This window comes from Uloborus diversus, chromosome 4 (genome assembly GCF_026930045.1).
Source record: "Uloborus diversus isolate 005 chromosome 4, Udiv.v.3.1, whole genome shotgun sequence".
Taxonomy (NCBI): Eukaryota; Metazoa; Arthropoda; class Arachnida; order Araneae; family Uloboridae; genus Uloborus; species Uloborus diversus.
Genome location: NC_072734.1, coordinates 73,575,084 through 73,590,153, shown reverse-complemented (window position 1 = coordinate 73,590,153; position 15,070 = coordinate 73,575,084). Strand labels below are relative to the sequence as shown.

The window sequence follows — 15,070 nt, the reverse complement described above, 5'->3', positions numbered from 1 at the left end:
TCGATACTACACGGAACGAATTAACCGTGTTACACGCGGACACGTTATTGGCTTTTCCTCCTTTACGTTATTTAGATGAAAATAAATCATAAGATTGATTTAAACATTTAAATAGCGTAAGTTTATTCATTCCTCTCTTAAGCAATTGCATTTTTTTTTCTTTTAACATATTTTTAGAGTGCAGTGAATCAGGACATTTTTGAGCCGGCCAGGACAACTTTGTTCCATTTTAATATTTTTTATACTACAGTGCATTTGAAAATCATGAAGAGCAGAAATCTCATTTTATGACCTAACCAAAAGATTGTAACACTGAGACTTTTTTTGAGCAATCACATTGTTTATTGTTCTCACTTGATGGTTTTTTTGGCGTGCTATGATTTTATTCCCCCCCCCCCCCCGCCTCCCTTTGCAGCACCACCGTCGACCGGCCCCGCCCGATGCTGCTCCTCTAGCGAAAATTGTCTCCTGGTTGCGTCCATATCCTACGCACACGGGCATACATACATAACTACCCACACACACACGCACCTACACATACATACACACACCCCTTCCCATACATACACACATCTACACATGCACACACACACTTATTTCTGCGCACAGACACAAACACACACCCCTACACACATACACACACGCGCAGACACTCGTGATTGCGAAAAACGTAATTTGAATTCAAAATGTCAAAATTCAAATTATTATTTTTTTTTCAAAGTCGAATAAAATAAAGGTTATAAAGCAAAGTTATCTGGACTGAACTGGCTCAACGATACCCTGATTGACACTAGCAATACTCAAGCCGTGGCCAGGGGTCAAACTATCCAGATTTGTGAGAGGTCCAGTAAAATCAATCTTAAAAGTAACTAGCAGAAATATCAATCTTATTTTTGTGCAGTTCACCCTTAAAATGCACTTTTTCCCCTTTTCACAACTAATAAAAGTTCAGTTTGGATTTCGTTTATTAAAATTTGTTAAATGAATTCAACATTTTCTTAGAAATATTCCTAAGAATTTTATGTTGTTGCCTCCATGAAATATTCGTCATGTTTATCGGAAAGAGAAAAAAACAATTCAAGTACCACTGCTTCAAAACTGTCAATAAGGATGAGAATTATATGGTTGCCAAATTCATTAGCAACAAGCAAGAATAATTTTGACAGCAAAGTATTTTTACAGTGCAATTCGCAGTTAGTAAGGAGGTAAAAATATTTCTAAAAGAATAGGATATAAATGTTTTCCAAGCGTTTAAGAAATTCTTTTTTATAAATAATTTCAATTAGAAAACTTTGAAAATTTTCGTGCTTGTGTTTCGTTCGGTCATATTTAAAAGCTTTTTTGCTACCTTGTAGATGTTATTCGCAAGTAAATCAGGCCCTACGAGAGGCCATGTCATCCTAGTCGGAAACTAGGGGCCTGGGCCTTTGGGGGGGGGGGCACATTTACGCAAAATAAAGAAAAGAAGGAAATAAAAAAGAAAAGAAAAAGAAAGGTAGGAAGAAAAAGGGAAAAAAAACTCCTAATAAGAGAACGTAAAAATTAAGAAAAATTTCCTCTGTGGCATTTTAAATAGAGTTAATTGTTTTCTAGTAAGCAGTATTTTTTCTTTTTTCCCCCTCTCTTCCCCCTTATTTTCTTCTTTTCCCCCTTTTTTTCTCATCTTTCCCTCTTTTATTTTTCTTTCCCCTTTTTCTTTTTTCCCCTCTTTCTCCCCTTTCTTTTTTCTTTTCCCTTTTCTTTTCTTTTCTTTTTTCTTTTTTGGGAGACGAGAAGGGCACGGCGACATAACTGACAAGGGGCCCACCTTGACTCTCTGTGGCCCTGAGTAAAATAAGCACTAGGAGGCGCTGCAGTATGACTGCTGAAACAAACAAATCCAGTACAGTCGACTCCCGCTACAACGCGATTCAACTTACGCGAAATGGCTATAACGCGAATTTTCCACGAGTAACGAATTTTAGAGCTTTCCTCGTCCACAACACGAATTTCTTTAGAAGGAAGTAGCGGTTCGTTATTGACAACTAAATATATATTTTGTGAATGTTATTACATCCCATTAGCATCACACTGACCATCAAAGTTCCCACATCAAACTAGTTAGGCATCACGTTGTTAGTGCATAAAAAAACCGCTCAGCAGCTTTCTTTTTTTACATTCTAAACATTAAAGTTGATGAAATATAATGGCACCTTAGTGAGCTGTTTCATCTAAAGTTTATGAAGATGGGGGGGGGGGAAATAAAGTTTCTGACAATAAAAAGAAGATTAAGATTCTCGATATGCTTGGACAACTACCAAAAGTTGACGGTAGCAACGCAATAAGTATGAGTGAATCTTTCATACGTACAGTTAAAAGTCAAAACAAAATGATATCCGTATAAGTTCAGAACTTAGTTTCAATGTTAAAGCTTGCAGAATCTGAGTAAAGTATATGAAAATGGAAATAGCTCTTGCATTGTGGATTAAAGAGATAGGGAAGAAGGGCTTGTTGCCATAAATGGAAACATTATAAAATAGAAGGTGAAGCAACCGTATTTTAAAATGTATTTAATAAAAAATAACGATCTGATTATGCAGCATAAATCTTCATCATCTTCATTTTTTAACTCATTAATATTATACTGTATCTACTGTACAGTACTATTATAGTGCAGCATTTTATTATTACTACATACTCTATGTACCGTGTTGTTTTATTTTATCAATTATTCTTTTTGTGCATTTTAACTATTTTATGTTGAATAAAACAGCTTTTTTTTTTTTTAAATACAGTAGAGTTTTTTTTTATGTAAGAAACTGTAATGTATAGTTGAGAAATGCTTTAAAGCAGTTTGAAGGGTGCTTGCAAATGTCTAAAAAATTTGGTATGTTTCTAAAAAATGTTTATGCATACATTTTTCCACAACGCGAAATTTCGACTTACGCGAGGAGTCTTGGAACGCATCCCTCGCGTAAGTCGAGACTCGACTGTAACTTGTTTTTGAGCTTAGTGAATGACAGTATTTTTTCTTCGTGTTTTTAAGGTTTCTCAATTGCATTCTTTTGAAATTATAGTAACGTCACTAACTATCTGAAGTCTACGTTTTACCCCAAAGGAGGAATGGAATACATGTAGTTATTAAAATAATGGAAACACTCTGTGACAAGTATGTTGGGAATGAATGCTCTTATGTAAATGTTTGGTAAATAAAGGTGCCTTCTGACTGCAGTCACTCACACTGGTGAATCCATTTGGTGATTGAGATCTGAGGTCACCTTTGCTGCTGTTGTTCGCTTTTCAGACATTACAATCTGCTTCAATACCCGTCGGTTTCTCCCACTGAGCTTCTCTTTCCGTCCACTGTTTTACTTTGCCGAACTTGTCGTACAACGTTGTGTGTATGCTGTCATAACTTTAGATACTGTACCTCTAGAAACACCAAAAAATTGAGATATTTCAGTTGCACTTGCTTCCAGTTAGACGCGCTCCAGCAATTTGGCCTCTTTTAAAGTTTGAGAGGTCCGACATGTCACGTGCTTGAAAAAAAAATCCAAGTCTTCCAGAACTTCAATTAAGTCACCCTGTACAACCAGAATATGTACATTGCTATTTATAAAAAAAAAAAAAAACAGATGCCTAATTTTGTTCTTCATTACTTGCGAAGCACATTCAAAAATGTCATTTTTATTCATAGGTGCTTCCATTATTTTGATAACTACCTGTACATGTAATATACCGACAGTCCGTCGGTATAGTCCATCTAGAGGCTGCAGTTTCGTCCTTGTTATGGACTCATCAGTCTGGAATAGGGAATAACCGAGCTTGAGGTAGATGTCATCTCATTGAGGACGGCAGTGCCAAAAAACTGGTAGAAAAAAATATCACAGCAATGAGAGCCCGCAGACATAGTGCTGTTCAACTCGTAAACTGAAGGCAAAGCTTGTGTATTTAGCAGTAAATTACCGCCGCTAAGCCAGGGCTAATGCAGAACTACGTAGGAATGGAATGTTTTACTGCCGTGGGCAGGCAAACGGCCATTTCCGCAGAAATGAGTTTTCGAGATATTTCGAGAAACGCGTTTTGGATTCAATACTGATAATGGAGAAATGCTGGAATCAGAAGTTTTTTTTAGCGCTTTTTTTCGGGGGAAATCAAGTAAAGCAAGCTTTTCAATAAAGTTAACGTACAATAGATGTCAAAATCCGAAAAAATGAAAAAAATTTGCATTTACTGCCTTTTACCTCTTTGGCTAATATCCTTCATCTTGGCAAAGCGGCGTATTCAATAGGGTGGTTCGAAAACTCAATTTTTACTTCCTTTTACAAAAAAGGAAGTATTGTATTCGCGAAAAAATATTCACTCAAAAATCGGCCTTAATTTCTATTTTTCTCACCCCTGAATGAGTGTTGAGTTTTTTTTCGACCTGACCACCGGTGAATATATTCCTAGGAACCTACAGCCCGAAATATCCATTTTGACGACCCCTGAGTTAATTACAACGAATTTTCTAGTGACGTCCGTATGTATGTGCGTATGTGTGTATGTATCTCGCACAACTCAAAAACAGTATGTCCTAAAAAGTTGAAATTTGGTACGTAGACTCCTAGCGGGGCCTATAGTTGTGCACCTTCCCTTTTGGTTGCATTCGGATGTTTCTAAGGGGGTCTTTTGCCGCTTTTGGGGGGAAATCATTGTTAATTTCGATGTAAACTCAAGCGGTGTTATAATTTTTCGGACGCTTGGCGCCAGTATTTTGGTCGCCAGTAAGTTTTGTCGGTAACTTGGCGACAAATTTGACGATTTTTTTTTTTTTTTAAATTTTAAATTTGGTTTCAATTTGGCCACTGTTGGTGATATTTAGAGAGTAAACAATTCAATCACATTAAAATTGCCAGTCATGAGGAAATGACATTAAATTGGAGTAAAAGGAAGTCATGTGGTGCATCAGCTCGTTTTATTTCGAAATCGCGTTACCTCTAAAACGTTGTAGTTTGGTATCCTCAATTGGGCAAAAATTAAAAACAAATCTAAGTTGACATCTTTAATTCGCGCATGAGGCTGAAAGTTGAAAAAATGTTTTAAAATGAAATTTTTAGAAAATAATAAAATTTTTTTTTTTTTTTTTTTTTTTTGTATTTTTTCACAACGCAACAGCCATAAATTGTCAGTATATAGCATAGTTTCAACATAAAAAAATATTTTATAGCTTTTAAAGATCCTTAGCTCGCGCATACGCCTTAATTTAGGCTTCAAATTTCGGAAGGGTTTAGCCTAATTTGGGACGTATGTGCAAACGAAAGATCTTATGTAAAAGCTATAAAATATTTTTTTACGCTATATACTGACAATTTATGGCTGTTGCGTTGCGAAAAAATACAAAAAACTAATTTTATTATTTTTTGAAATATTCAATTTTCAGCATATTTTTTCAAACTTTCATCCTCATGTGCGAATGAAGATGTCAACTTAAAAAAAAAAAAAACCACTTGAGGATGCCAAACTACAACTTCTGAAAGATAACGTAATTCCGAAATAAAAAAAAATAGTTTTTTTTTCGAACCACCGTAGTGTTTAAGCTTCAAAGCTGCGAACAAGGAGAAAGTATAAACGAAACTGATTTATAAGGTTTAATTAAGTAACAAGACTTTCTACACTTGTAAACTGTTCGATCATCTAACCAAGTACTTTCAAACGGTTATATTTCATCACAATAAGACTTCAACCCAACCTTTGTCCCACCCCCCTTTCCGAAGAGCGAATCCATCAAATTAACACAGCCACTGTGGTCCTCTTGATGGCAAGGTGGACGTTGCCAGATAATGGGCATCATGCGCATTAGCATGCACAGGGTCTTTTGGTGTGCCGCCTAACAAGATTAGATACTAACGGCGGCGCATTTGTCTTCGGAATTTCGCATGGAAATGAAACGGAGTATTATAAAGAGGCTCGTGGCTAATTTGTTGAGATGCGGTTATGTCCAGGAAAACGAAACGATGTGAGGGGATTTATGTGCGGTTATGGGGTAACAGTGGACGGTTTAATGGCAGTTATCATTTAAGTTAGTTTCTGCATTTGTTTAGAAATGTGATGGAAATGCCAAAATTTAGTTTTTTTAGTTTTTTATCTTGATGTAGAAATAATGTGTGAAGATATTTTTTGAAAATTGTTTCAGAATATTATGAGTTTGCTCATTGACTTGCTCTTGAATGTTCGGGGATAAAGATTTCACGCTTATTTTTCGTATACTAGGATTCTGTTATTATTTTAATCAATATAACAGTACAATCTTTAGCTGTAAACAAACGTGTTAATGTATATTACTTATTAAGGGTCATTTCACAGTATTTGGACAAATGTAAAGTCCGTAACATGACCCTTTTTTTCCCGTAACTATTTAATCTACTGTTTGATTAGCACATTATTTTATTTTGAGTTTCTCCTACCGACACACAAACTCAAATTAAAATAATTTCTTAATAAGACATCAAATTAAATAGTTTTGGCGAGAAAGAAGTGTCATGTTACGGACTCTACGTTTGTCCAAATACTGTGAAATGGCCCTTAGACTAAAAGGACGCAATAAGCTGTTGCAAAATCGTTTTACGGTATGTAGATGTATTTCATGCTTATTAATTGTTTCATGTTATAATAATTAATTAAAAAATGAAAGTAATACATTTTTTGTTCTATACAGCTACTTGTATCTTTATAAAAATACAATGTAGGGGAATTTGGGGCAAAGTTTAATAGCGCGGCAAATAGAAATGGTGAAATAATTACTCTGCTTTTACCGCCTCCTATTTGGTAATGTTTTAACAATGTAACACATTCAGTAAATTACCGCCCATTAGCCAGGGCTAAAGCAGAGATACGTGAAATACACCGCCAGCTCAATCATTTCCAGCCGAGGACTGCAGTTTCGCGCTTATTAGCACTCATCAGCCCGGCATAGGAAAGTGACTGAGCTGAAGATGGAAAATTTAACTGTATTCACATATAATCTATTCCAGTCAGTAAAAAAAGTACCACCGAAGATTAAAGCATACGATAATACAGGCAATTTTCAAAAATTGGTATTCATATAGTAATATTTTGTTGCAAGTCAAAAATTATTTTTTTTTATTATAAAATGATAAAGTCCTTGTTATTAGCATTTCAAATATTGAGACCTTCTAAAACTCTGTGAAATATTTATTTAGTTAATATTATGCTTATTTGTATTTAAATATTTTCAACATTCCCCCAAATACAAGCGGGGCAAAGTAAAATAGTTTATTTTGTTTACTCGTTCATTCATTTATTCTAAACTTACGTATTCATTTATAAATTCATTCATTTACATTCCTCCATTTAGTAATTCACTGATTTATTCATTCATTCTTTTAGTTGTTCATTACATTTTTTCATATATATGAATTAAATAATTTAATTTTCAGTTTATTGTTTCAATATCGTTTCATTTACGCATTAAACCTTTTCTTTACTGATTCAGTTGATCAAAACTATTTTCTATGACTGAATAGAAAATATCTCATTAGAAAAATATATAATTTTTTACTTTGCCCCTTTGAAAAAAAAAGTGAAAATTTTCCACTTCATTTTGAGGACGCAAATTTACTGCCAAAAATAAAAAATACTGTTTCAATGTCAGTTTTATTAAAAAATAGAACGTTCTTTCTTTATTTACTGTAATTTTCAAAATAAATTTCCTATTTGTTCATTTTAAAAAAGCTCAGTCATCTTAATCATTTCACTTTGCCCCACATTCCCCTACTATATGTACCTGCATCAATATCTTAAAATCAGATGATTCGATATTTTATCAGCACAAAGAGAATCAAAATTAGATCTTTGATGAGCAATCAAACTTAATTGCGAAATTATTCCATTATTTTGTTCTTTTTCCGACATTAGGAACAAAAAATATGAAGGAAAATCTCAAACTTTTTTCGGTCTATTTAAAGCAATTGTGCTTGAAATTAACCTAAGGGGCTATTCATTAATTACGTAAGGCACTCGAAAGGAAGGAGAGTAAGACAAATTTCTTCATACCCTTACTTTGGGGAGGGGGAGGAGAGCGGTCGAATACTTTCTTACGTAATATTTTCCAAGTCGATGTTATATATTAGCAATTGTGCGGTCAAGTGATTCGGCAGGTATCATGTTTTATTTGCGTCTGGAAGGTAAAAATCGTATTAGGAGGAGTTTTACAAAGAATGAAAAGTGTAAAATATAATAAACGATTCGCATTATGTATGCCATGTTTTATTTTTGATTAGTACAGTATCATATAATATGTTTAAAAACTAAAAATCTTGGATTTACGTCAAACTGAGAGTTTTGGTGAAACTGATCCTTTTCTAACAAAATTTTTTATTATTTTGAAAAACGAAATGGAATCTTACGTAAGAAAAGGGGAGAGGGATTTGAAAAATCTTACATATCCTGAGATGAGGGTAGAAGGGGGGGGGTCAAAAATTGCCAAAATCATCCTTACGTAATTAATGAATGGTCCCTTAAAAACTTTAGTAAGTGCTAAAAACATTTCTCCTCTTCTCTTCGTAGCAAAATTTTGTCGATGAATGGGATATTGTTTGCTCTCCGAAATTAAAATCTACTTTATTTCATGGTTACTTTGTGTTGATTTTCACATTTATTACATCATCCATTACTTTTATAAAAAATATATATCTCTCATTATTTTCGGCATGATTGTTATATGTCTTCAGTTATTTATTTTTTATTTTTCTTATAGGGATCTGAGTAATAATCGTTTGATAATGATTGGCAAAAAGACCTTAAGAGGAGCTCCTCTTTTGAAGAATTTGTAAGTAACTTTTCCATTCATTATTGATCATGTATGAGAAAACATAAACTTCCTTGTGGCTCCTTTTTACACTATTTTGTGAATGTTTTTGAAAAATTCCTTTAATCATCATTACTTGTCCAATGTCCTACATTTATTGTATTTTGTTTTAAAATATGATGAAATTCGTCATATCAAGCATAGGAAAATGAATTTCAAATACATATGAATTGATAACCGTCTTTGGAAAACCTCAGGAGCTCTACTGTATCTTTATTTTATCTTATGAGAGTATCTACACATTGATAAAGTTTAAGCTATTTACGTATGGAAATACGCCTAACAGTATTTGGCAGATTTTTTGTTGAAATTATTTGGTAAAATTTTTGTTTTAATGAAACTTTCGGAATGGCTGTTACGCCAGATTTTTGAAAACTCGCCACGACTTTTTTTTTCGAATCTTTCATTTATTCATTTTTTCCAAGAGATGGTTTCAAAACTTTTGACAATTTTGGTTTGCCGTTGTCAAAGTTGTGATAATACCCATCTTATTGAGACATAGCATGCAAGAGATTTTCTTCTCTTTGCTAAAACTAAGCAAAATTTTTCATGAAAATAATAGCAATAGATGAACTCGGGTAGTTTGGCACAGCAAAAGGATTAACTGCTTCGGTTCAAAAACAAACTGATTGTTGCCATTTTATAGAAATAAATAACGGCCTTTTTCGCATCCGGAAAGTCAAGCAATTGAATATTGATTTTATTTTTTAATATTATTTAAGCATGATTGTTGAATGTGCGTCCCTTAATATAACTTTTATTTTCAATGCTGACCGTGGTTAGAATGTTCCAAAAAAATGTATGTCTGTTTTTCAAGTCGCGCTCCCTCTTATATTTTTCCTCTTATGTCGAAACAATTGTAAAAAGAAAGTTTCATATAATTTGAACAACGGCAACCCGTGCCGACTTGGGCATGAAAGTGTGAACCATCAGTGTTCCAGGCTGCATCACAAATTTTTTTTTGGAAGTTTGGAATTTCATTTTGATAAACAATTGCTCCTATAGCCTCACATGTACCACAAAAATATTTGTCCAAACTAAAGAATAGATAAATGCCCCGCAGGAGGCTTAAAATTTATAATTTTCTTCAAAAAATTGATTTTTTTTATATTTATTTTTTAAAACATTGCATAAGCATTTAAATAAAATATCAATTTCAAAACTCATTAGCGAACATATATTTTTAAATTAACCTTTGCAAATGACTATATATATATATATATATATATATATATATATATATATATATATATATATATATATATATATATATATATATGTATATATATATATAGTAAAGAAAAAATCTAGCTAAAAATTGAAAAATCCATATCTGTGACGATTATGTGAGAGATTTAAATATTGCAAGAGAACAAAAATTTTTATTTAACGCTAATTACCTACTTTATTGTATATATTTTTCAGCTTGATTTTCCCTTAAAATTTAGGATTCTGTAAATATAGGTCGTCTGGATTTTATTCCGAATTGAAAAGTTTGATCATTCCTGGTTTAAATTAATGTTATCTTCAGGTCAAATACATTCCATTGCTAAAAAAATTTCAGCGGATATAAATCATCCAATGGCACTGCCATAAGAGTTTTAAAATATATAGAGTTTTCAAAAAATATAGAGAGAAAAACGTAATTTTTGAAAGAAAATTCAAAAATTTTAGACCTCCTGCTGGGCATTTAAACATTTTTAAATTTGGATAAATATTTGTGTGGTACATATGGGGCTATAGGGGTAATGTTTTATCAACATGATGTTTCGAACTTTCGAAAGAAAAACGTTCGATTCGACCTAGTACACAGTGCTAGTTCACACTTTCAGTCTGAAGTCGGCACGTGTTGCCGTTGTTCAAATTACATGAAACTTTTTTTCCAAGAGGGTGTGCGACTTAAAAAAAAATCGACTTTCATTTGGGGGGGGGGGACGCCCTAACCGTGGTGAAAAGCCGGGCGTTGCAGCTAGTTGCTTGACGTAGCTATTCTGTAAATGTTGTTTCTCTGCCCGCTTAGTGCGTATGCGGGGAAACCTGTATTCGTTGTTCGAAATCAAACGTGTAAGGCAGTCGCAGTAAACAAGATCTCACTTTCTGGCTCTAGAAGCAGACGGACAATGGACTATGTTCATGTGACGTCACTGCGGGTATTTGGCGTCACTTTAAGTCGTTGTCTTGTAGTACGCGAAAATTTTGAAACGTACAAATAACACTCAACTGCTAGCAAAAAACGATTGCATCCATTAAGTGAACTGCAACTACCAAATATAATGCTAGTGTTCATACAGTGATGTAAAATTACACAATTGAAAAAAAAAATGCATTGAAGTGATAACTTCAGGGAAAAGTTCGGTCCTCCACTTGAACGCTTTTCTACTTTCCTTTTTAGAGCAAATAAATCATTAATAACTAATGTGTTTTGGTTGTTATGTAAATTAATATGCATATTAATTAAGTTTGCTTGGTAACGTGTTTTTAAAGGTATTTTATTTTTCTTGAGATTGATGTAATATAATAATTACATACCGTGCATTGATAATTTGTTTTTCAACTGAAAATAAAATTTTGAATTTATTCATATACGAAATCGCAATGACGTCCTATTAAAATCGCACCGACAATGTGACGTTAATTCAGTCTTGGATTGCATTTTTATCGGTATTACACCGCATTTTTAATGGCCATACAATGCAGTTTTATTGCGTTTTGATTAGTCATACAGTACATAACTGTATATTCATTTGATAACTAATTCTATACATTGTTGAGCAATGCATTTGAGCATTATATCATATTCAATGCAAAAAAAAGTCTGTTGCATTTTGTCAGAATAGTGAAATTGTGATAAGATTCTTTAAATGTAGGTCGTCTGGATTTTATTCCGAATTGAAAAGTTTAGTCATTACAGGTTTTAGAATTAATGATATCTTCAGGCCAAATACATTCCATCGCTAAAAAATTTTCAGCGGACATAAATCATCCAATGGCAATGCCATAAAAGTTTTAAAAGTGCGTTCTGGCACCGCAGGGTGAAACAGAAAATCATCAAAATATCCAGCATCACGTCAAGTTTCAACTTTTCCTCATTTCGTGCGGGTCGAAAACTATTATTTCCCTCTCCTGGCGAAGTAACCTAAAAAGAAAAATGAATAATGCCCTTATAAATCTTTAGCACATCAAATAAAAGGACGTTTAGGCACATCAAACATGGCGTCGACACGAGCAAGTTGCCAGGTTCCGAGTCGAAAAGTTACAAATAAAAAGAAACAAAATAGCTGTCGTAGAAGGACAACGCTGATGTTTGCGTTATGCCGTTCACTGTCGCGGTTGTCACTCGGCAGGGTCGTTTTGTTTAGGGTTTACTTGTTTATTTTTATTATTTATTGCTGGGAGACTTCCGCACGATATCTAGATATTTTATGATTGTAACAAACTATCGTGTTAATACGATTATCGGTGAAATTGCTGACGGAGGACTAAGTTCGGAGCATTTATACGCGTCATTTAGGCGATTTTATTTGCATCTGTATCTTTCCGTTTCTCATTAAGAAACGCGGGCTTGAATTTTACTGACTTAATAAACTAAATTATGTGTTCACTTCCGCAACAAGACGATGCTAAAGGAGTCTTTAATGACTTGCAAATCATCAGGCCGTTAGAGTTCTAAAAATGAAACGAATTCCAATTGTGTTTATTCCTTTTTGCCAACAAACTTTGATTCTCAAATTTAAATGCTATTTTAGTATTTTTCATGAAGATAATTATTTTTATTAATTCTTTAGTTATATCTTTTTTTTCTAATTTCTTGAGATAAATTGGATAAAATAAAGAACGAAACTTCATTTAATAAGACAAAACTCTAGCATATGCGGGAGCGCTGAGAGCTCAAATTTTTAAGAGGAAATTCTCAATTTGCTGAATAAAACTGTAAATTTCAGCAAATGATAAAATACGGGTATGAACAGGAACACATTTACATCTAATGAAAAGGGACATTTGGGCATTTTAAAAACTGCAGTTATGACTTTAAATTTACCGAATCGTCAGACAAAACGTGCCGAATAAGAACATTTTTGGGAAGTCACACCCGCGACCTCCCATGGTCATGTATTATGTATAGTTAAAGTATTTACCATTAAACAAGCTTTTCGGAAGAAATTAAACTGACCTATCATCGCATACACCAGCATTGGTTTTGGGTGAGTGTTATTGACAAATTTGCACACGTGTTTTACACAGGCAGGTAGTAAAACGTGTCATTTTATTTCTAATGTCAGTTTTAGATTTGTTCTAGTAAAAATAGATAGGCTAGATAAGAGTTTCTCAACCATTCTTGACCTGTAGATCGGCTAGAGCTTTTGAAAAAAAACTCGCGGGCCGGTAAAGTTCTCCCCCTCTTCTTCTTTCTCTTTCTTTTTTTAGTAAAAAAAGAGAGAGAAACCTTGGATTTGATGATCGTCAAAAACAGAGGTTTTTTTTAACGGATCCCTCTTTCGACCCATTTTTTTCTGCAAAAAAAGAAAAAAAGAAAAAAAAAATGAAAACGCTTTCGACTCCGAGACCGTCAAGCACATTTTTTTTTTGCGAACAGCTGATTTCTTTTTTTATAAAATGATAATAACAACTAAAAATATATATAAATTACACCGTACTTAGTGTTAAAAACGTTACAAAAAATATTTAAGTTATGAGAATGAGATACACAATAACTATACATAAATAATAAACATTGCTGAAATATCATAGGAAACTACGAAAAGTATTTACAAAATTCACATAAATAATGACGAATAGAATATTATTAGTATTATCTTTTTTTTTTAAGTAAGGAAATTTTTTTTACGTGAACGAGAAAAATCTATGCTGACCAATGCCGGTCCGTCGTACCACTGGTTGAGAATCGCTGGGCTAGAAGCTAGTTTATAATTGAACTTATTTTCCACAAATGATCCTACTTACAGGTATGCAGCTTTTTTCTTGTTTTAACGTTTTTGTTCATTTTGATGATTAGCCATAAACTTATTAGGAATTCTTTCTTGTAAAGCAGTTGCTTGGTGTGGAAAAGGTCTATTTCATTGCAGTTTTAGCCATTCTTATGTCTTTAAGTATGACATATTGATTTCATTCGATTTTAATATTATGACATTCAAAATACACATGAAATCAAATCATATATAGTACAGTCTATGCTTATGAGAGGGATGCGTTCCAAGACCCCTCGTGTAAGTCGAAATTGTTGTAGCGTTATATCGCGTTGTTGCACGAGTTCACTTTGTACTTGGTTTGTATACCGTTTTCATAAGAATAACTATTAGCGTTACCGCCTCACACAACTGAAATTGCAAAAAATAATTTAAACTGTAAATACGTATTTTTCATTTTCTCTCTCTCTCTTTCCGAAAAAGAAAAAGATGTTTTTTTTTTTTTTGCTAGTTTTTCTGAAAATAATTCGTGCCTTAGGGGTTAATATACATTAACTTTCTACGAGATTAAGTTCGAAGAGTCAGGCAAAGATATAAAACGACTGACTGAAACAACTAAACACGTTATAAATGTGATGTGGTCAAACTTTTCATTATTTTGATATGAATTATAAATCCCGGTTTAGAAATCAAGAGTCATGCTTGCAAACTTCACTATGCCTTGCACACACACGCACACAATCTGATAAATAACGAAATTCGCCGGTGAAAATCAATATTCGCAAAGCAAAGACATCGGTGGAAGAATGAATATTTCCGGTGAAAGTCGACATTCTCCAATTTCGGTTTTTCACGGTATTATTACACATTAGAAATTCTTGCTCATATGTTTTCCTTCCCGTGTTTTGAAAATCTATTCATGTTTCAATTACAAATGTTTGAATTGGCTTAGTTGGTTTTTTATTTTTTACTGAATGAATTTTTATGTATTCTTTCGTTGTTTACTTTGTGATTTGCTGCTTGTTTATCTTCCCTCTTTTGAATTTGCTTTTTTCCCCTCCTTACAAAAGCAATCCAATCTCAATTTTTTCTTTAATTGCTTTTAGTAGTTACGAAGTTTAAAAAGAATCCTTCTTTCTTCTCGCTTCCGTGGTGTTGCCACACTCTTTTTGAATCTTGTTATTCCTCATTTATTTTAAACTTGGCATGTAAACTGAGAATGAAATCTTTTTCTGAAAACTACTATTTTTGTTCCCTTTTTTAAATCCTCGAGAGCGTCTTGGATACGATGAGTTAC

General features: G+C 33.3%; 1 protein-coding gene across 1 annotated transcript in view; it reads left to right on the top strand.

Annotated features, from left to right (window-relative positions):
- LOC129220172 (protein slit-like) overlaps positions 1 to 15,070 on the top strand; it is a 442,768-nt gene that overhangs the window by 249,020 nt on the left and 178,678 nt on the right. Inside the window, exon 5 of the mRNA XM_054854526.1 lies at positions 8,738 to 8,809. Within this exon, the coding sequence (XP_054710501.1) occupies positions 8,738 to 8,809 (72 nt within the window). The remainder of the gene's footprint in view (positions 1 to 8,737; positions 8,810 to 15,070) is intronic.